At 33.3% G+C, this 23,221-nt stretch overlaps 1 protein-coding gene across 3 annotated transcripts in view; it reads right to left on the bottom strand.

Annotated features, from left to right (window-relative positions):
• LOC116341197 overlaps positions 1-7,255 on the bottom strand; it is a 55,997-nt gene extending 48,742 nt beyond the window's left edge. For 2 of the 3 annotated variants that reach the window (XM_031768124.1, XM_031768139.1), the window contains exons 1-2: positions 7,064-7,255; positions 6,714-6,876 (exon numbers count right to left, since the gene is read on the bottom strand). In XM_031768124.1, the coding sequence (XP_031623984.1) occupies positions 6,714-6,782 (69 nt within the window). In that variant the 5' untranslated portion in view covers positions 6,783-6,876; positions 7,064-7,255. The remainder of the gene's footprint in view (positions 1-6,713; positions 6,877-7,063) is intronic. The other variant, XM_031768131.1, reaches the window with a different exon arrangement.
• Between the last annotated feature and the right edge of the window lie 15,966 nt (positions 7,256-23,221).

Here is a 23,221-nt window from a genome sequence, read left to right as displayed (position 1 = left end):
AAAAAAAAGATGGTCATTTCGTCTTTGGGGCACTCAGTGCCCGACGTATATTTTCATATATTTTGTATGGGAAAATTGCTGAATTGTAAAAAATGTTTGTGCACGAATGAATCGATTGTTCTCATATACAAACATATATACACTTGTTACGTTGTTCGGTGTTCCGTGTGACATTCAAATAAGAATAATAATTTATTATAAACAAATTCTGCCGAAATTGTGTTTTGCATTGAATTGCTTCGATTTACTTTTACATATACACAACAAACATGTCTCGTGTTCAATTCATTTTTTTATTCATTTATATGTGAATTCCCATACTCAGACAAATTTAACAGAGAAAACTTAAAGGCAAACAGTGTAAAATGCCATTTTGAAAATGAAACTGGTCGAATTCATCGGTACCGCAAAAATTTGTTCAGCCAATATTTATTATATTTTGTCAGCACAGTATACAAAACGTAGCTGCCGATCTGCTGCGTACATTCATGTCTTTAGTTTACGAAATGACACAATATTTCTCAAAATATCGAGAAATTCAAAATAAAAAATTGAAAAATTTCCATTTTTTCATACAAAATACACTAACGGGCACTGAGTGCCCCCAAGACGAAGTGATACAATTTAGTAAAATTTTGTTCAACCAATATTAATTTATTTTGTCAGCACGGTATACACAACGTAGCTGCCGACCCGATGCGCACATTCATGTCTTTAGTTCAATTTTTTTAATTTTTTCATACAAAATAAACTTACCAGCACTGAGTGCCCTCAAAGACGGGATTAAGGTGGATTGCAGAAGGACGGTTTTAGGGTTAAAATACATAAAGATTTTTGTTACTAAAGAACACACAGACTGTATTGCAAATTCTGCACTCAGTTGTCAACCGTAGCTGCTTGTGGAAAATTTATAACACATACGCATAAACAGAATCGAAGTCAGTGTGTTTCTTAGTATTAGTTTGTAGCGATAGCCATATAGCCATATAGTTCGCTAGAGCTGTGTATCGTTGCTGCTTGTGCAAAATTTACAACACACACGCATACACAAAATCGGTGTCAGGACTAATACATTTGCAATACAGCTATATAGTTCGCTAGAGCTGTGTCAACACAGCAGTAGTAACGAAAATCTTTATTGTCTTTAATAGGTGGCGTTTTGTTGAACTTTCAACAAATATTTCCATACAAAGAGTGCTTCACCAGCGCCCACCGATTTATATAATACGTTAAGAAAATATTATCAACTTTATTATTTTAACCTGTTGAGCAATTGAGGATACGCAATATATTTGACTTTTGTAGATCATAAGTTTTATATGATGCAATACATTTGGAGAAATGAGTAGGGACAAAGATGGTGCGAGCCAAGCGAGCAGAAATTTTTTTCACGTTTTTGGAGTTTCTCCACTTTTTTTTCTTAAGATGATAGGGGGTTTGACCCCCTGGATATGCTCCTGCTACCCGATGATTCATACACCGAATGTATTCAAATTGGTAGCGTTTTTCAAACGGGCATGCGATGAGAATCCATGCCTCAGAAATATATTTTTGACTATTTACGATTATTTTCGAGTATTTCAATACACACAGGGGCGTCTTGCAATAAGTAACGAAACTTGAGCAACGAAAAACTGTGACGCACCATTTCGTTTTATTTTGTGAATTTATTTTTGAAGTGTTGTAAACAATAACACTTTTGGTTCTATTCCGAATTTTGTTTGTATTTTTGAACGACATTCAAATTGATATCAGTCCTTTTGTATGCTTAATCTATTCAGCGTCACTCTATATTAACATCGAGGTTTTTTATTTAATATTCACTTTACTTAATGGAAACGAAGTCGTTATGCGAGTTTTGAAATCAGTGGGTGTACTAACCGAACAGATTCTTGCCATTTCACTGTTTATTTCCTGGAAAGATTATGGTGGGTAAATCAGGATTTAAACACACGACATCAGATTGTGGATATGTGTAAATCGCATGATCGAAAACCAAAACACATCGCATTCAATTATGCTTAAATGTATATACTATTTGATGTGTATGTGTGCTATCTCCTTCCTCTCTGTGACTTTAATGTAATTATTTAATTTGGGTTGCCGAATTTTTCAGCATCTTATATCGCCGTTATGCGTGTCATTGAAAAAACCTATGATTTTCACTATACGAAAACCATAAAGCAAGAAATGATTTTCTCTTTTTTTAATACTGGACTCTCTGTTGCTCAATTCTCGACGACTGCAAACAAAAACAAATTACGTTACAATGGTAAGATGAAAGCTGGTCAAAAACAAGTCGTGTCGGTTTATGTGAATGCGTGTTTAGAAACTTACAAGGATTCATCACTGTGGATTGCGGACGTTGAGCCAAACGACATATGCCACGGTGTAGGCCTAGGCCAGACCACCTACGCCACATATCCCGTTCGTGCCCATGGGAGTTTTTTTCGCTATAGCCTTTGGTAGTTTTCATACTAGGAAGCATTTCGAGGAACTTTAAAAACAACTTGCCGATTATTTCTTTCACCTGAAAATTCTTATTGGGGGGTTTATGGCACGAGAAAGCCGAACCTGGATTTTATTTTGCGATACAATCACGATTATTCTATAACTAGATTATTTTCTAGGCCCATTAGAATTGCTCATTGAATCAAAATGAATCGAATTGAGTAGTTGGAACAGTTATTAGAATATAAATCGTTTTGTGAATACGTTTTGATGATTCGTTCATTTTCTCTTGATTTCTATGAAATTCTCGATATTCTATGCGCTATGATGAACGTTCAATTGACTATAAATACAAAATGTAATTGCATTATTATTACTCTAAAAATGTTTCTAGCCATAAAAAACCTATAAACTTTGAATAGATGTGGCATTATGAAGTGAACGAAATCATATGTAAATATAGGAACAATAAAAAACGAACAAATGAAACATTCACATTGAAATGTTATAATGTCCAGGTACATTTGCACTATTTCCAGTTAGATCAAGTATTTGGTTCATCATATCACTTCTTTAAAGCATTGGAAAGCTTTTTGTATGAGTCCGAAAGATTCAACCAGCCTTCCGTTGATGATTCAGCGGGAGAACGTGTTAAAAGTGTTTTTTTCATGAATAATTCGTCAAGTGATTGAATGAAAATTGTGAAAATTCTTTTGGAAATGTTGAATTTTTCAGCAACAAGTAGGAAGAAATACTTGGTCAAAATTAACCAAAAATCAATGTTTGATTTTTGATAAAAAAAGCGTACATTATGTTGATGATTCGAATCAAAGTCAAATTGATGTTTCCACCCTACCTAGAATTTGTTATCCTTGTTCATTTTTACAATGTTTGAGTTTATAATCCGATGCCACACAGACTGCACACACTGCACAGACTTTATGCACACAGATTGCTAGTAAACTGATAACGTTGTACATGGGATAATGTTATTGAATTTTTATACGTTTGTAATTTGGTTTTCTCTTTCTCAGATTCTTTTGCTGTAATCCTGTAAAAAATTGGTGAAGATACGTAAATTGATATGTATAAAATCGGTTCAAAGACTCATGATATATTCAACAATATAATATGCACATACATGATCGTCTTTTCTTCGGCACTCAAAAAAATATATTCATAATATAACAAAAACCCAATAAACAATAAATCCAAATGCCTTCATACAAATAATTCGAAATGAATGTCAAATGGTTGATACACCGATACAAATCGAAAAATGTGAGATCAGGTTACAAATCGGATTTAATAACAGTCATTGTAATTAAATATTGATGGTGCATTAGGTTGTATCAATTTGACCATGCTCAAATTTTATGTTAGGCACTAACAAATAATAATCAACTGCAATTTATTCTAGTGTAGTCTTCGTGTTATCTGGTCATACACATTCAATGTGGCACATCAATCGAAGAAATTATGTTCTAGTGCAATCGCATTTATTCGTCTGAGAAATTCATTAATATATAATGCATTATTTATGGTCCCGGGGGTAAGATTTTCACAGCTAGAGTGGTTATACATTATGGTGGAACTATTTTTCAAATTTGATGTCATATCTCGATGGCCACTTGCAGAAACAAGTTATGGTCCCCAGACTCAAGATATAAAAGAATTTTCAACTTTCTATTTTATATAAGACAACGACTTGAAAATTAAAGGGGTCCATTTTACTGGAAATCATAAAAAATTGCAGTAACCTGATCACCGTGAAAAAGTGTTAATCTCATTTTGTAACCAAAATACATAATATCCCCAAGTTTGATGAAATTTCAATCAAAAATAAGGGAACCTCCCATACAAAATTTTCGATTTTTTCGTTTATGAGCTAAAAACCAAAAATTTTGTATTGGATACATCCTTATTTTTGATTGAATTTCATCAAACTTCGTGAAGCTATGAACTTTGGGCAAAAAATATGATTCACAAGTTTTCACAAATTTTCACAGTCTGTAATGTTTTATGATTTTCCAGTAAAATGGTTCCTTTTAATTTTCATGTCGCTGTCTTATATCAAATTCTTTGATATCTTGAATCTGGGGACCATAAGACATGTTTTTCCAAATGGCCGCAAAATTATGCCGAAAATGTTCCACCCTATTATACATGTATCTGTATTTTTTATGTACAATTCGGAAACCTCATGCCATTGACGCTGATATATGATAACATTGATTCGTATGTTCACAAGGGACACAATTTTACATAGGTTGTTCACAACGGTTTATGAGAGTACAAGCTTTGAAGATTATATTTCGTTAATTTTGCTATTGTTTAATCACTTTTACGTTAAAAGTTTTAATCCTTGTTTTGGTCCATTTTTTTGTGCAACTTTTTGCATGATTGCGTATTGGTACAGGAATGTGCAAAGTATAAAAATTAATAACTAACTTGTTAACTTGTCTAATTCGGGGAATGCTTGAAGGTGTGGAATCTCGTTTGATTACAAAGGGGTGAAAAATATAGAACACAGTCCGTTTCCGTTAAAATAATTCATTTTTGAATACAAAATGACATGATTTTTCGAGAGAATTTTCATTAATTTCCAACATCACCTGAATTAATTACATTCGTTGAAATCAAAAAAGCGTACATATTTTTAAATTTGTCAGGTTCAAGTATGATATACAAAAATGTTGAAATTTAAAAGTCAGAAACATCAAAGTCTGGTCTCAAACTCACATGCTCTGAAATTGACAGGAATATACGGCATTTCTTAAGACCTTAAATATGTAAAATGTATTTTATTGGACTAAACGATCAAAAGAATTTTGACAACACTTACTGTATCTTTGTCGTGCTACTAAATCGAATTTAATTGACTGAATATAAAAAATTTCGAAATGGCATGGTGCCGAAAAAAATCGACTATTTAGAGGTTTCCAAAACAAATAACGTTTTTGGAATGGTCTATACAAATTTGGAAAGTCATTTTCGTTTTAAAGAAAATTTTATTTATGTTGTTTTTACATGAACCTTATACATATTCGAGATATATGTTCATTCTCCGATTTGAAACTTGCGTCATTTGACGAGAAAATATTTTGTGGTAAGGCACGTAAACATTAATTTAATACCACTTTATATTCGAAGTCGTGGAAAAACATAGGACTATAATATTTCTCTATAATTAGTTCTAATTTTATTTAATTTGTACTACTTTCAGAAAATGTCTACACAAATGCAAAGCTATCAATTTGAACTTAAATTAAAATCAGCATTTGGTTAGATTTGAATTTAAAAGAGTATTCAAAATCGGAATATAGTAAAAGATAATTAATATCTTTATATTAATATTAATTAGGACATTGAAATTGATCGTAATCAAGTAGAATTATCATTGAATGTATAATTCCACGAACTTGAACATCACCGAATTAGAAGTTTGTATGAAAGAAAATAGAGAGACTTCTGTGGTGTTTCAGATGTTTAATTAATCTTGAAATTGTCTAAATGGAAGCACGAAAATTTCTGCATATTTTGAAAACCAAAGGATGTAATAAAGGAAAAGTGGAGGCAAGCCACAAATTATCACTATGAGGTATTACAGAAAGAGGAATAGTGAAAATCGTTGAACTTTAAATTTCAATGTCATTTGCCATTCAAGTATTATCCATTGTATACCGCACTATTAAAAGTTCTTTGGTCAGGTGACATGTAGAAATATCTATAGCATGTTCACAACGACTATTATTCAATCTGATGTAGAATAGGAAAACAAATAACCTTCCTATATAAAAACCCATAATCTATTGGATAAGTTATGAGTTATTATTGGACGTTGGCTTTTCTACTGTTCGATATTTATATCAGTTTAATATGGGACAAGTCAAGCGACAAATGGTTTAAAACAGGTCGTGTTTTTAAGAACGCTATCGATTAATTCATTATATATAATGTGTGTATTCTTTTGTTCGCTTTGAATTGATGAACATTGTTTATCCCGTTTTCAGCAGCATAGTAACGGCTACCATTTCAGAATATTTTTCAAAATTAGTTTATGCTATTTAAATATGGTAGCCATTACCGCTCCTGGTACTGTTGCTGATGACAAATAAAAACTATATCTATCGTTTAAATCAGCTTGTTAACGACCACATGAAACACATGAATGAAGCGTAGATTTTTGTAAACTTCATAGAAAAAAAGGATGCCCAGAAAATTAAATCAAGTATTAGTGTTTGATTTGTATGAATACGAACCTTGGCCGGAAGTCCAAAGGTAATTCCAATCACTAAAAACGAAATGCACAGTCCAAGTATTTTCAACATGTTGCCTCTTCGTATTCTTTTATAAAAAATAATATTGTAATTGTTTGAAAAGTAACAAACTATTCAAAATTCTCGCTGGCTTTTTTTTGAAGTTCTGAATGAACGAAATGAAAAAAATGTTGAGATTTTATTAAATTTGAATTAAGTAATCGTTCATTTATTTTAATAATTTTCAAATTGAAACGAACTAAAAAGAAAAATGTAGTCGCATTTAATCATGCACTATTTATTAGTGACAACTCGTCAAGGATGACGTTTTTTTTAATTTGCAACGAACTCACTTTATTTATTGAAAAAAAAATCAAAAATTATTTGCCGTTTCTTGTTGAAATTACACAGCGTTTTTATTCCAAAATGTTTCTTGCTTTGTCGGCAATTCAAGTTTAGCACTGAAGCAACAACCGATTTAAGAATTAGAAATTTGTCGATTAGATTTCAGCGAAATGTTACTCTCTTCGTTACGAGCTTTTATATTAAAATGATTCAATGAATGCTCATGCCGTGTGCTTTTATACAAAAAAGTAATGCCGAACTAAAAGAAATGCTCATATATTGTATGGTGTATATTTATACAGTCTCTCTTTCGTTCCCTGGATGTACGCTTGTTTGTGTAGAATACATGGTATACCAAACACTTGTAGCGTGGCATTCGTAGTTTAAAACAACCAACCATCCTTTTGTATATTGTTCGCCAAAGAATGAGTGAGAGAGAGAGAGAGAGAGAGACAGAGAGTACAGCGCATTTCGTTATATTTTGCTTCAGTATGATTATAAAGAGCATGCGATACACATTTTCATTATGCTAACGAGAATGCTAACACAGTAAACTGAATACGCATTAAGTACCACATAACCAAATCAAAAAATATTAGACGATTTTGTTCATTCTTTCTCACTTGACTCTCTTTCAGACCAGAAACCATTTTTAAACATTTTTCTCACTAATCGTACTGTTTTGAATAATAATAATATCGTCGATATCATTCGAACACATTCACGTCAAATTGTTTTCCTTGAATAAGGAAGATTGATATGTATGGTTTAAACAAAATATAAGATAATTCTTATATAATCTTAGGTATTAAGAGGATCTTCGATTTGATTCATAATTCATAGAAACCTATCACATTAATTGTCAAACATTACACAAAATAAGAGTTGAAAATTTGATAACTTTTCAACCAAAAAGATTCACTTTCATTATTGTGTGATGTTTTTGAAAAGTTTTGTTAATAAATGATTTATAATCGTTCGCATTAAAAAATTAAATAATGACTGCTAATAATATAAGTTCATTTTACACTTCTGAGAATTTCTCATCAAGTCGTGGTTTTCTAGAACAGCTGTTGGAAAAACCGATAGCAATGAGTAAGTAACTAGTTCGATGTTATACATAAAATACCTAATGGAACCACACCATAACTCAATGCAAATAGCATTGAAGCTATCGGCACTCGCCCGTTTTATCAAGTGTTGACGGTAATTTTATGTGATGCTAATTCAATTTGAATTTTCTGTTGAGTAATTTTTTGTCAGGGATGACTGAAGAAACGACCAAAAACAATTTACCCAAGATTCTATTCAAAAGCGCAAATTTTCGTTTTTGAAATGGATGGAAAAAGAATTAAATGAATTGAAATTTTCAATTTGAAAATGTGAATAACATGGCGTAATGAAGATTTTATGAATTATAAATTATAGATGCCGGAAAAAGTTTAGAGATAAAACATCGATGAAATAGAGCAGATGATTTGTAGAGTCTTTGTTGGTATTTTGTTTGAATCATGCAATGACGAATTATCAGGTAATGTTTTACTCTAAATAACTGGTTTGATATCATACCAAACAAATATGTTTTGTCGAAGAAAATGTCACAAACAAATACTATATTGTGTCAACAACATTGTTTTACAAAAAATATGAATATTCAATACGGAACTATTACTTCAGCTTTTCTGGTGCATTGAATCATTCTTTACTCAAAAAGAAAGTACAATTTATTTAAAATTCAAAGAGGAAGATTCATATGTACAAGTACATTATATTCATATCTGGGGTTATCTAAAGCACAAACAAAGATATACGAACGTTTATTCTAGCATATATGTTTTTATTCAGTCAAAATTGTTTGTTTTATATTATATCACTAAGCCGCGTTCTATTTGGTTAATTTCCCTTTGGCTTAAATATTGTTGACGACGGAGAGTGTATTTGGCTTTCTGCCCCCTTTGCTAAAATATTTCAATTTATCTATCGTTTTTTTCACAATCTTCTCTCTACATGTACTTTTTATTGAATGTTTTTTTGTTTTTATGATTATTTTATTGGTTTTGGTGCAAAATACTAAACCATATTTACGTATGTGTTTTTATCTTGTTTTATATTTTGGTTTTTTGCTCTTCTCCGATCAAAACCCTTTTAGCCTTCCCTGGAAATTGCCACCGTCGCCGTGTTTTGAATGAAAAGGTGAATTGTATGAATTGTGACTAAACCTGAAAATGCTTTCATTCTTGCATAAATGACTTTTTTTATTATATCAATCATCATTGATTGTTTCCCTTATGATGAAAATATTATTCTATATTCGGTCTGTTTTTTTGTGAATCGATCGAATGGGAGAAAACAAAATTATTAGAAAATAATAAAAATAATTATTCGTGTTCATTTGTATCCAATTACTCTCCATAAGTCTTTATTCAGGAAGCTGACAACATATGTGCATTGATTAAATTACTCTAGAATTACGAGCATATATTTTTGAGTAAACATTTATTTTCACACGTATCTTTTGATATTTGTCAAGCATACTGCAATGTATTTCGAGAGTTGATAAGTTCAACAGACGCTTTCGATAAAAATATTCGATATTTAACCTTAGGAATGGAGTTACATTATTTGAATTTGATAATCAGTGCATTCAATCAAAATAATATATTTGAAACATTCTTCCTGTGTTTTTCTTCTGCTCAATCCATCAACTCATGATCTTACAAGTAAACCTATCAATATGTCACACGCCGATTTGAAATTCCTCCGGTTTTTTAGACCACGATGAACCATGATGTCCGACCTCAATAACCGTGTTAAATGATGTTAGACCACGATGGACCAAGATGTCCGACTTCAATCGCATTTATTAAAAGACATATTAATCTACCACGAACCATTAGTAAAACCAACTTCAAAAATACCACTTCCTGTTAATTTTGAGCCAAGAAATCCGTATTTGAAAAAAAAAAAACAGTGCTTATAAAACGCACGCTCAACGCGATACCTAACTCAATGTGCTGAGTTTTCGAATGCACGGTGCGCTTGTCCACTCACCGAACAAGTGCGAGAGCAACTCACTACTCGCTCAAGTCACATTATGAGTGAGCTAAATCTCGTTCACACCACTCATATATTTACTTAAAAATAAACATAAAAAACATTATACAAAATGAAGGATAAATGGGAATTTTTTTTCGTCTTTTTGACATCATTTTGCTGTTACTAGGCATGTTTATATGACACTTTCAGAGACTCGGTACAATACACAAAAATATTGATTTTTTTTTTTAAATATTTTTGTATTATACCGAGTTTTCGAGATCTTCATATAAACATGCCTTGTGCTAGCAAAAATACAGTCAAAAACACGAAAAAAAAAATTTCACTTTTTTGTGCACTATACCGAGTCTCCGAGAGTTTCATATAAACATGCCCAGTAACAGCAAAAATAGAGTCGAAAAGACGAAAAAAAAATTCGACTTGAGCTTATCAGTTTCGGAGTGGCATGAATGCTATGACAAATGGCTTCATCGAATGCAAAAGTGTATTGATCATCACGGAGAATATTTTGAAAAACAATAAAGTCATTTTCAATAATAAATGTTTATCTGTGTGTGCTATTCTCAATATATAAGTAACAGCCTACGGCAGTTCGCGCGAGTGACGAAACCACATTAGTGTGTTGAAAAGTCGAACTCGCTATATATACACGAAATATACGAAATCCAGATCCAGAAGGCCTTTGGCCCCAGTTGATGTATGGTTGGAAAGGCCTTGGGTCATAGATCAAGAAAAAATGTCAAAGTTTGAAAATCGGTCCACCTGTCTTCAAAATATGGTCCTTTCAAGAAAAGGGCCAAATTCAGTTCTACAGCCATAGATGGCAACAAATGAGGTCATTAAAACATCGATATTGTGATTCTAGAGCTCAATACCTCCAATGATCCCCAACCGTCGAAATCGATCAATTCGTTCGAAAATTTTTGCATTTTATAAATTTCATATGAATCTCTATGAAAAATCAAAATGACTGTCTGTCTGTCTGTCTGTGGCCAATTTTGCGTACTCGATTCTGATCTTTTTGAAACTTTCTGTGATTAAAGTACATAAAATACTAAGACTTTTTTGTTCCGGCACTTTTCGATTTGGCCTCCATGTTGGCCGTGACCGGCCTCCAAAAGTCACTTTTTGACTTTTGTCTCGACGGTCACCGGGTTGCCTCCATGTGACACACCCCGGACATATGCTCCATGTGACACACCCCGGACATTCAAATTGGGGTGGCCAAATTGGCCAAAAACCAAAAAGTTACCGTTCAGCCGGACACATAACGTCTATTACCTCGAAAACAAGCTCAACGATTTTTTTTGGAAATTTACCGATTTTAGGCCCAAGTCTGAGCTATAAAACGTTGCATACAGTACGTTCCATCGTCCAGAGAACGCCATATTATAAACAAAAAAATCAAATATCTTCTAAATCCCTTTGGTGTCGCTAGATGACACTCTAAGCTACGACGGAAAATAAATTTGACAGTTTTCAAATCAGTGCAATGGTTATTGTACAACGAAAATATGAATACAGAATATTTTCATAAGCGTTTTGAAGCAGTCTTTTTGCATTTGCATCTAGAAGGACCACAATGGTCGCAAGCAAAGGTCGCAAAATACATTAAAAAGCCGAAAGGGTTCGTAAATAAGTGGATCCAGCAGTATAAGCGTGAAAAAAATGTGAACGATCAGCCCAATATGAAGCCAAACCTAGCCACCTCGCCACAACAAGATAAACGGATAGTCAAGTTGTTCGATGAAAATCCAGGTATGACGTTAAATCAAGGCGTTGAACAGCTATGGCATCTTAAAATAGACGTCTCGAAGACCACGCTCAAAAGAAGATTGGATGTTGCCGGTGTTCATTATCGCAGTACAGTGAAGAAATCACTTTTGACAGAAAACCAGAAGAAAAACGCATTGAGTGGGCAAACCAAAATTCAACAAGAGATTGGATCGAAGTTATATACACTGACGAGTCATTCTTTTGGCTGGTGAATAGCACTACCCATGCCTAGTCTAGAGCCGAAAAGAGAGTGGTCGTTCGCACGGTAAAGCATCCGAAAAAGGTCCATGTTTATGGTTGCTTCTGTAAAGCTGGTTTTGGAAAGTTGACCCTATTCACAGGCATTCTAAACGCCGTGAGAATGAACCAACATTATTCATCGACACTGTTACCCACCGCTAAGAAGTTCTATGGCAACGACAATTCGAATTGGCTTCTATTAGAAGACAACGATCCAAAACACAAAAGTCGTCTCTGCTCCGCTTGGAAAGAGGAAAATGGCATTCGACAAATGGACTGGCCACCACAGTCACCCGATTGCAATCAGACCGAAAATGTTTGTGCTATTATTAAGGCAAGGCTTCGTGGTAAAACACAACGCAATTTGAAGCAGCTCAGTGCATTCATACAACGGCAGTGGAAGGGTTTTCGACGCGAATATGCTGAAAATTTGAGCAAAAGTATGCCCAAAAGATGTGCTCGTGTGATCGAGAAAGACGGTGACTGGATAAAATATTGATTGTGCCCGCCGTAGCTTAGGCTTCCGTAGCTTAGGCTTATGGCGTTCTCTGGACGATGGAACATACTGTAGCTTATATCCCATAAAATTCTTGTTTTCGAGATATGGCCTTCGAAAGTGCAAATAGTGGCCAAAAATGACAAAAAATGTTACTTTTAACATTTGAAGTATTTTATGGGCCAAAATATACTCCAATGACTCTGTAAATATGCTATGTGACTAGCCAACCAAAAATGAACAAAATATCGACCGTTTTGGATGGCTATTCCACCAAAAATCAGCCAAATGTACCAAAATTCAAATTTTCACAAAAATGTCTAGATGTATGAAATATGAAATTTTAACAACAAATAACTATATGTTTGGTAGTCTCCTCGCATAAGATCAATAAAATACCGAATCTTATGTCCCCTCACACCAGGCCAGAAGGCGGACTATCGTCGGGAGAGGTGCATGCGTTTAGTCACAAATGAAATTAAAAGAAATCTACAAAAATGTTTTTTCGAAAAAGACTGCATATGTTCTCTTAAAATTTTTATCAATTTCAGCCCCAAGTCAAAGATAAAAAATTATACATACCACACACCACAGAAAAAACCACTTTTCCCCATTATGAACCACAATTTATATGATTTTGATCCAAAAATAACCTAAAAATCCATATTTTCATTGTATTTGAAAAAGATTCAAATTCATTAGTCTTGAATCTTTAACTTGGAAAATAGCGCTTACAAAACTATTGATATCAAATAAAAAACCTCTATCGAGGTGAAGAACGAGTATATCTACCAACTATTTTTGTCACAAAATTGATATTAGAAATTTTGTGTTTCAAATTTTGGTTTCGTCACTCGTTCTTCATCTCGATAGAGGTTTTTTATTTTATAAGTATTATACACGAGTATCACTTACAGTCGGCTTTCAACGCGACTCGATTTAAGAAGCGCCATCTCTTTCACGCCAGGTTCAAATATTTTTTTCTTGCAAAATTGTATAAATTGAATAAGTTTTGCAATAATAATAACGAAAATAATTAATAGAATTTATAATAAATAAAAAAAATTGAAAAAACACACGAATATTTTATATTATATGATTCACCAGAATAGCTTCACTTCGTGTTGTTTACGTTGTTTCTTTTGACAGATATCAATGTTTGACAAATACATATTTTCTCCACGTAACCATCTCTACATGGTCTACAAGGCAAAGTCTACAAGGCAAAGCTACATATCATATAATATAAAATATTTGTGTGTTTTTTTCATTTTTTTTTAATTATTATAAATTCTATTAATTATTATTATTGAAAAACTTATTCAATTTATACAATTTTGCAATTTTATTTGCAAGAAAAAAATATATTAGAACCTGGCGTGAAAGAGATGGCGCTTCTTAAATCGAGTCGCGTTCAAATACATTGTCAATATACAACGCAAGTGATACTCGATTATACAGCCCTGAATACATATACTTATTTTATGCGACGCATTAATGACAAACCAATGAAAAAGTAAACAAGCGACATGCTTAACATGCGTGCGTATGTATTGGTTCACATTCGGAATAAAGTTCTCACTCGACACACGTATTGCCTATGATTGCGACATTTTTACTGCGTAATATTATGTTTAAACATGAATGCATATGAGAGAGAGAGAGAGAGAGAGAGAGAGAGAGACGCGCGCACGAGTACACATAAGCCCACATTCGGAATTTCGCAGTCGCGTGTGGTTTGTTTACATTTTTATTTGTTTATCATCACATGCTTCTTAATAGCATTGTAGAGTGAGTAGGATGACATTGGAATAGAAGCAATGTTGCCAACCAATTGTCAATCGTACATCCTGAACCGTTGGAGACTGTACAACGTGCTCACCAACGACAACCTGATCTCAAATCGATTAATTTTTCATCCACTACCCAGAAAAGGTCATCTCCGACCATTTTGAGAATATTCAGGTCCCATTCACACTACGTGTGGGCGGAAAACGAAAAGGTTAAAAACAAACTAAAAAATGTTAATAAAACATAAATGAGCAACCTCCTTGGCGAGCAAAGCGAGCTGTTCATTATTTGTTTCCATTGTGACTACCCCTGACACCTACTTGGGAGCCAAAAATGCCTCTAAAGGAAAACCTTAGAGTCATTTTAGTAATTAAAACATTTTAAGAAATTTTGGATCCGTGCCTTCCGAACTGGGTCAATACGGAGGAAAATACATTAATAGAAATAACTTTTGTATAGAAACATATTTGCGCATTTGACTTTTAAGGGGTCAAAGTCGCATCGACAGGGGTTTTCCTTTAGGGGCATTTTTTACCCCCAAGGATGTGTCAGGGGTGGTCACTATGAAAACAAAACATGTTTGTCTCATTAAGGGCTACAACTTTTCCGAAGTCTGTAATCGATAGTGTATGATAGAAATTATGCATTTAGGCATACATTGTGTTATCGAATTGCACGTAAGACTCTCTTATCAGATCTCATTGGAAAAGCGAAACACATCGATTGTTTATTTCGAGTGATTTTTATGATTTTTTTTTTTATAAACAAATATTTGTTCAAATTGAGAAAATATAACTGAAACAATATGTTTCATACGAAATATGAAGTATTTATACGATTTGTCGTATAAATCCTAAATTTATATGATTTAGCTAATAAAATATGTAGTTGATTTTTTGTGTGCACATATCAAAGGGAGTTGTCATCGCTTTAAAGGTTTGAGACATTTCAGTTTGCTTCATATTTATACATCAAACGACAGTCTGAAATGGTATTATGCATTAAAATCATCTTTACTCAGCAGTTCTAAATGGAATTTGATAAAGAAAGCTTTTGATAAAGCTTTGTCGATAAAAGTGTTTTGTTAAATGCTCCTACCAATGCATTTTCTTCGTCTTCTGTTGCAGTTAATATGTGAACATCGTTTTTTTATTGTGCACGAAATAAACATACTTATATCGCAACGATAGTCACCGTTCACTTATTTGTGTGCAAAATCAGCTTCGAATTAAAGCAACTAAGCTTTTATGTATTTGAAAGTCTTAAACGACTCAAGCGGAAACATATTCTACCCAAAATCTGGATTAGATATCTTTGTGATTTTTTGTATATCAAAATATGCACTTGGAATTAACAGATTATCGAAAGAATCAACAATAAATATAGCAATATAGATTTAGTATCTATGGAATACCTTTTCATAAAAATGCATCGTTATATCGTCTTCATTTGGTTGGAATCATTTATTTGTTGGAATTTAATAACCCAGATTTTATTATCAATTCAAACTGAATACCCCTTTTACCATTTGGCTCTTCATTTTCTTTTTTTTAACTCAAATTAAATTTATCAACATTGAAGTTTGCATGAGGGACCGAAAATTCAGACTACAACTTGGCATGGATTCCTGCACCTTCCTGAACTTTCAAGCTTTTATACAATACTAGGGCCACCCGTGGTCGAAATTCGACCAATTCACTTAAAATTGTTTATTTTTACATATGATTTGGATAATTTTGCTAAAGAATGTGGATGACCAATCGGGCAAAACTATATTTCTGAATTGTCAGTTTTTAATTAAATGGTATTTTAAATAAATTTATTCCAAATTACTGAAATTCGTCAAATTTACAAGTACAGTGTACACGATACAAATATAACCCAAGTGCAATATGGATTGTAAATTCTGAAATACTTTGATCCAATGAACGCAGTGATGTGTGAAAATATTATTGAATAAAAAAGTTTTCGAAAAATTTGATGTTAAATCGGGAAAAACTATTTTCTGAGTATATCGATTTTTTAAAAACAAAGTGATTTTATGAATATATCAACTCTAATTGACAATATGAATGCCTTGAGAGAAATCACATCGAAATTAAGTATAATGATGTTTTAGTGGTTTCCGACGACTTCAATCTGCCCAAATTGGTTTGGTTTGTTGACGAAGATGAGGACCCTGACATAGCAATAGCTATCAATGCAGCCAGTGAAAAAGAGGAGATAGTGCTGGATACTTACTATGATCTTGGTCTTCTCCAGATAAACAAGTGCTACAACCAAAATTGTCGTATACTCGACTTGATCTGGACAAATGATGTTGAGCTGTTTTAGTGTTACATGAGCGACTATCATTTATTAAATTTTGAGAAGCACCACAATGCAATCAATATTCGATATAATGAGCCTGTCAACAAAACTGTTGAAACAAAGCAAACATATAGAGACTACATAAATGCTGACTATAAACTAATAAATGAGTCACTCCTTGACGTTGACTGGAAAAAGGAATTCGATGCAAATTCATTAGAATTAAGACTTAACAATTTCTATACAATTTTAAAGTCAACAATCGATACTCATGTCCAGTTAAAAACAAAAATCAAGTAGTAAGAAGTAACTGATAGTGGCTTGTTACTAATCGAGATGAAAAACAAAGTCAGCAAAGCTCATCAGATTAAAAATAAGGTCAACACAATTGTATCAATAGAATATTTTGAACAATTAAGAAGAGAATATAAACGCAGTGCACGGTCACCACTCAAGGACTACAGAATTAAAATGAAGAATCTAATAGACGAGGATCCTAGGAAATTTTTCAGACATGTGAATTACAATAAAGGGAAAAGTGATGATCTGCCGCATGAGATGTCTTATCTGGGTATGAGAGCAGATAACCAGTCTACGATCGCTGAGTTTCTTTGCAAAGCACTTTGCCTCAGCCTACGGCTCTTTGAAGGGAGATCTACACACTTATATCGCTAGTATTAATTTTTAGCACTTTGGGATTTTTAAATATAATTAATCCAAAAGGATTAATAGTTAGTCCCAATGGATTAAATTATTAATTTTTAATTATAAACATATTTTTATTTTAAAATTCATGCACATTCTCTAGCCAGCATCAAAAACATCATCTTATACTATTCTCTCAACTTCATACGAAAGAATACCAACTTACACTCAAACGTCAACTATATGGGAGTCAACTACTACACACGCATCACTTTTACTGGCGAGTCAGTGGAAACATGTATACGAACGATGTTCAACGACTGACTCGCCAGTAGAAGTGATGCGTGTGTAGTAGTTGACTTTCATATAGTTGCCGTTTGAGTGTTGCCATAAAATTGTTGTTATTCTTTCGTATGAAGTGAGAGAATAGTATAAGATGATGTTTTTGGCGCTCGCTAGAGAATGCTCATGACTTTTAAAGTAAAAAAATGTTTATAATTATAAAATAATAATTTAATCATCCCTGATGATCAAGTCAGTGGTCCAGATGAAATACCAAATAAATTTATCAAGCATTTTTTTAAAACAATAATATCTCACCGAACAGCGTTCCTTCGCCTTGGTGGTTTATTTAAAATAATTCAAATAAATACAATATAATTAAATTTTTACATCAATCAGTTTTGAAATAGATAATTTATAATTATTAATTATTATTAATAATTTCATTTATGTTATCATTTCATCTGTTTTGTTTTAAATATTTTTCAATTCTCAGTTTAACTGTTGCTAAATTTACTTCTAATTCAATTAATTAGTATCACTGTTTGGTATCTTTTTTGTATAATAATCATTGAATGTTTCATCCTTCTGAGCGCGTATAATAAGTATTGTTTTTGTATTGACTCAATTCTTACGATTGTACTTCTATTATGTGGAATTCAAATTTGTGATGCATATTCAATGGTTAGTAAAACAAAACTATCATATAGTCGTTTGATGGAATTCTCCGCCAAATATTTTTATCAAAGCCAAGCGTGACTTTGTTTTTGCCACAATATTATCAATGTGTGATTTGAAATTTAAATTTTCATCCAGCACTCCCAGATCCTTGATTACGTTTAATCTTTCTATAATCTCGATTCCTATTTTGCATTCATTTATATATTTTAATAAATGATGATACGAAATCATTTTTGCTTTGCTCACGTTCAATTTTAGTTTTTTTCTTTGAAAGCATAGCTGTCCACGAACGCTAACGAACGAACCTTAAATCTATTTTTTCCGCTTTTCCGATGAGAAATCGTGAAAATAAGCAAAATTGACTCCCGTAAGAAAAAAAATTCACTTTTTTTTTCTGTGAGAGTTTCATATAAGCTAGTCATGTAGCAGCACAAAGACGGTCGAAAAAACGAAAAATGTTTTTCAATATTTTCGACTGTCTTTCTGCAGTTACATGGCAACCTTATATGAAACTCTCGGAGACTGGGTATAATGCACAAAGAAGTGAAAAAAAAAATTTCGTACGAGAGTCAATATTTTGCTTATTTTTCACGATTTCCCATCGGAAAAGCGGGAAAAATCGATTTTAGGTTTTTCCAATTTACATTTAGTATCACAATACGTAGGCTGCTCCATATATTTCTAGAAAAGCATATACAACGCAATCGTTTTTTATCAAAAATGGCTTTATTGTTTTTCAAAGTATCCGCCATGATGGTCGATACACTTTTGCATACGCTCGAACCACTTGCTGTAGCATTCATGCCACTCCGAAACCGATATCTCCAAAACGTGTGTTTTGAACGCATCAACTGCTTCTTCTGGCGTCGAAAATCGTTGACCACGCAGTTTTTTCTTTACGCTCGGAAACAAAAAGAAATCGTTGGGTGCTAAATCAGGACTGTACGGTGGATGACCCATTAATTCGATCTTTTGAGCGGTCAAATATTCAGTTGTGTGATGAGATGTGTGAGAGCTTGCATTATCATGATGAAGAATTATTCTGCGACGGTGGTTATTTTTTCTTAATTCACCAAACACTTCTGGCAAACAAATGGTTGAGTACCTTAACCACTAATTGCGAAAAAACAGGCGACCATTTGCTTCGCAACACTTCGAGCGCGAACAACTTTCGTTGGATTATCTTCACTTTGGAAGACCCATACTGTCGACTGCTGTTTAGTTTCGGGCTCATACGCATATATATCACCTGTGACGATGTTATAGACGGAATATGATGCACCGCGGTTATATTTGTTGAGCATTTCTTTGCACCAATTCACACGAGCTAATTTTTGGTCATCGGTCAATTTATGTGGAATCCAACGAGAGCAAATCTTTTTTACGGCCAAATGTTCATGCAAAATCGTGTGTATGCTTCTCATACTAATGCCCAAGGATGCCTCAATCTCATGGTATGTGACATGACGATCTTGCTTTATCATGTTTCTGACAGCATCGATAGTTTCTGGAACAACAACCGATTTTGGACGACCTTCACGGAATTCGTCGATGAGCGAATGACGATCACGATTGAATTCAGTAAACCAGTGATATACAGTGGCCTTGCATGGAGCTTCATCGCCAAAGACCAAATGAAGTTGATCAAAACACTGTTGTTGAGATACACCCAATCCAAAGTCGTAGTAAATTATCGCACGAAAATTTTCACGAGTAAAATTCATTTTTTTGTTGAGACGCAATTTAGATGTCACTGTAAACAATACAAATAGCGCGCGTATGACAGAACGTTCTGAGATCGTTTATGCTACCAAATGTTAAACTTAACGAATATGACAATGGTTTATATCGGACAACACTAAATATTGCCAATTCTAGAAATATATGGAGCAGCCCTCGTATTTGTTTATTTTGAGAAAATAAATTTTCATAAATTACGAACGAATGAACAATCCGAACATTTCATTTTCTACGAACGAATGAACGAACGCAATACAATTCTACGAACGAACGAACGAACAAAAAGACCAAAAAAATATTTTACGAACGTTCGTGGACAGCTATGTTTCAAAGTATTTTAACTACAAGATTTAAATTATCCTGTAAAGTGCATCTCGACAGTTTTGTATCATCTGCAAATGATAATATGCATGGATCATTGACAAACAATGTTGCTCCAATCGGGTAACCTTGGCCCGTTCCAGAAGTAACGTCAATTGGCTTTGATTTTGAATCATTTATCTTGACTATTTGTCTTCGTCCAGACAAATACGATTCGATCCATTGTAAAAATTGTCTGTTCAATTCCATAATGTGTAAATGTTTGTTAAATAGTAATTTATGTTACTAGTCACAATTGAATCCAGTTATTTTGAAACTATGCATTGCAAAGCGACTCCACGATAGTTCTGTTAACACTTTTGTAAACTGGTCGAACGTATGACGTTTTCAATACTTGTATTATTCTATTTGATTGAAGTGACTCTTTTGGCAATTTGGTTATTGGATACAGTAGTGATGGTAGACAGTTCAATGAATATATTCGGTATTCCATTAGGACCAGAGACAAGATCCGTACACAAGTACTGGTAGTGCAGTATTAATTCAATAACTAAAATACTGAGAGAAGTAATTTTTTTGGCCAAATAATAGACTATTGACGTATAAATAATTCAAAATATGTGGAGTGTGAGTTGTACGAAAAGATAAAATCATCTGAAATCAGCATCTCCCATACAAAAATTCAATTTTTCTGATTTTTACAAAGAAACTGTCTCAAATGACAGCCTAATAGTAAAACCGAAATGGAAGAACTTGAGCGTAAAAACATGATGCAAATTCTTCAGCGTATATAGAGAACTTTCAAATTTTAGAACAAAAAGAGTTTGTAAAAAACTGAGGGCAAAAACACAATATATCGATTACTTGTTTTTGCCCGCAGGCTGGATATGTCGTGTTTTTGCTCTCAATTTTGTCTATAGTTTTTTTTCCTCGCAATAATCGGGATCTTGTTTTTACGCTGAAAAAATTGATTATTTTATACGCATGTGATACGACAGTGTCATTCCAGCGGTCTTCCGTGTGTTTCATACAAGCCTCCCATGTAAATGGTAAAAAATGGCGAAAAATGAAAAAAATAATTAATTTTTTTTTCTTAAATTCTCAAATACTACTCAGCTTTCTGTATCATCTGGTGAAATCAGAATGAAAAAAATCGCATTCCTTATCATCCAAATCACGATCTGGAGGTTTTTCACTTTTGGAGTCCTCTATACCGAGTCTCCGAGAGTTTCATATAAACTTGCTTTGTAATACCCATTGAATAGTGACCGAATGCCAATCGAGATTTTGATGATATGGAACGCGATTTTTTTCATTCTGATTCCATCAGGTGATACAGAAAATTGAGTAATATTTGAGAATTGAAGAAAAAAAAATTAATTATTTTTTTCATTTTTCGCGAATTTTTCACCATTTACATGGGCGGCTTGTATGAAAAACACAGAAGACCGCTGAAATGGCAAACGCTTAATATATACGTACCTACGACAGTGTCATTTCAGCGGTCTTCCGTGTTTTTCATACAAGCTTCCAATAAAGATGGTATAAAAAATCGCGAAAAATGAAAAAAATAATTAAAAAAATTTTCTTCGATTCTCAAATACTACTCAATTTTCTGTATCACCTGGTGAAATCAGAATGAAAAAAATCGCATTTATTTAATTTATTTATTTCACCGTCTGATCACAGACTGAATGTATAGCAATTATTTTACAATATCATTTGCAATGAAACACTATCACGATCTGGACTTTTTTCATTGTTTGAGTGCTTTATACCGGTCTCCGAGAGTTTCATATAAACTTGCTATGTTATGCCTATTGAATAGTAAGCGTCGCTTACTAAGCGAATACCAATCGTGATTGAATCACTCACAGAAGACGTCAGTTGTAATATTTGTGAACTCTGGTAGTAATTTACTAAATTACCACCATTACAATGTGCGGCATGGTGATTTTTGTATGTATTGTATTTGATTTGCTGTGACAGCGCTGTACAGTATTACCACCAACACTGCGTTGAGCGATAGTAATATTGCTCAGCAAAGCACATACAATACATACAAAAATCACCATGCCACACATTGTAATGGTGGTAATTTAGTAAATCACCACCAGAGTTCGCAAATATCACAATTGACGTCTTCTGTGAGCAATATGCGTCATTTGGCTATTGCAAGGCGAGTTTATATGAAACTCTCGGAGGCTCGGTATAAAGCACAAAAAGTGAAAGAAAACTTTTTTTTTCTAAATTCTCGAACACCACTAAATGCTCTATATCATTAGTAGATATATGGCCCGCCTCGCTCATAAAAAATCCATTTTTTCGGCTGTTGCGGGCAAAGGAACTATAGACAAACTTGAGAGCAAAGACACGACATATCGCTTATTCACTTTTGCTCTGATGTTGCGTATGTCGTGGTTTTGCTCTCAACTTTGTGTGTTGAATTTTTTCGATTATGATATGTGGTATTGTTTTACTCCAAACAAAAATACACCCAATGGGCATTGTGAAGCCGTTTTTTGGCTCGAATCGAGCTTCCCATGAAGCCACATTAATGCTGTTAATATGTTTAGATTCTGTTTACCTTGCCGAATGATGGGAGGGCACAAAGGTCCATAAAAGAGACAGCGACATTTTATTGCGGATGGACGCTCGCATGAATGAATAATTGTAGCATTGTTACCTTGCTGATGAATGATAACATTTGACAGGCCATCCTTTTTGATCCCCTCACACAATTTTTTCCATTCGGGTAGAGATAAATTTGGATGACGGTGAAATATTACCACTGAGAAATTTCAAGAAATTTAATCCGAATCGATTT

Source organism: Contarinia nasturtii, unplaced genomic scaffold (genome assembly GCF_009176525.2).
Source record: "Contarinia nasturtii isolate CC-2019 unplaced genomic scaffold, AAFC_CNas_1.1 Cnas_scaffold_129, whole genome shotgun sequence".
Taxonomy (NCBI): Eukaryota; Metazoa; Arthropoda; class Insecta; order Diptera; family Cecidomyiidae; genus Contarinia; species Contarinia nasturtii.
This window is presented reverse-complemented; position numbering and strand designations above follow the sequence as displayed.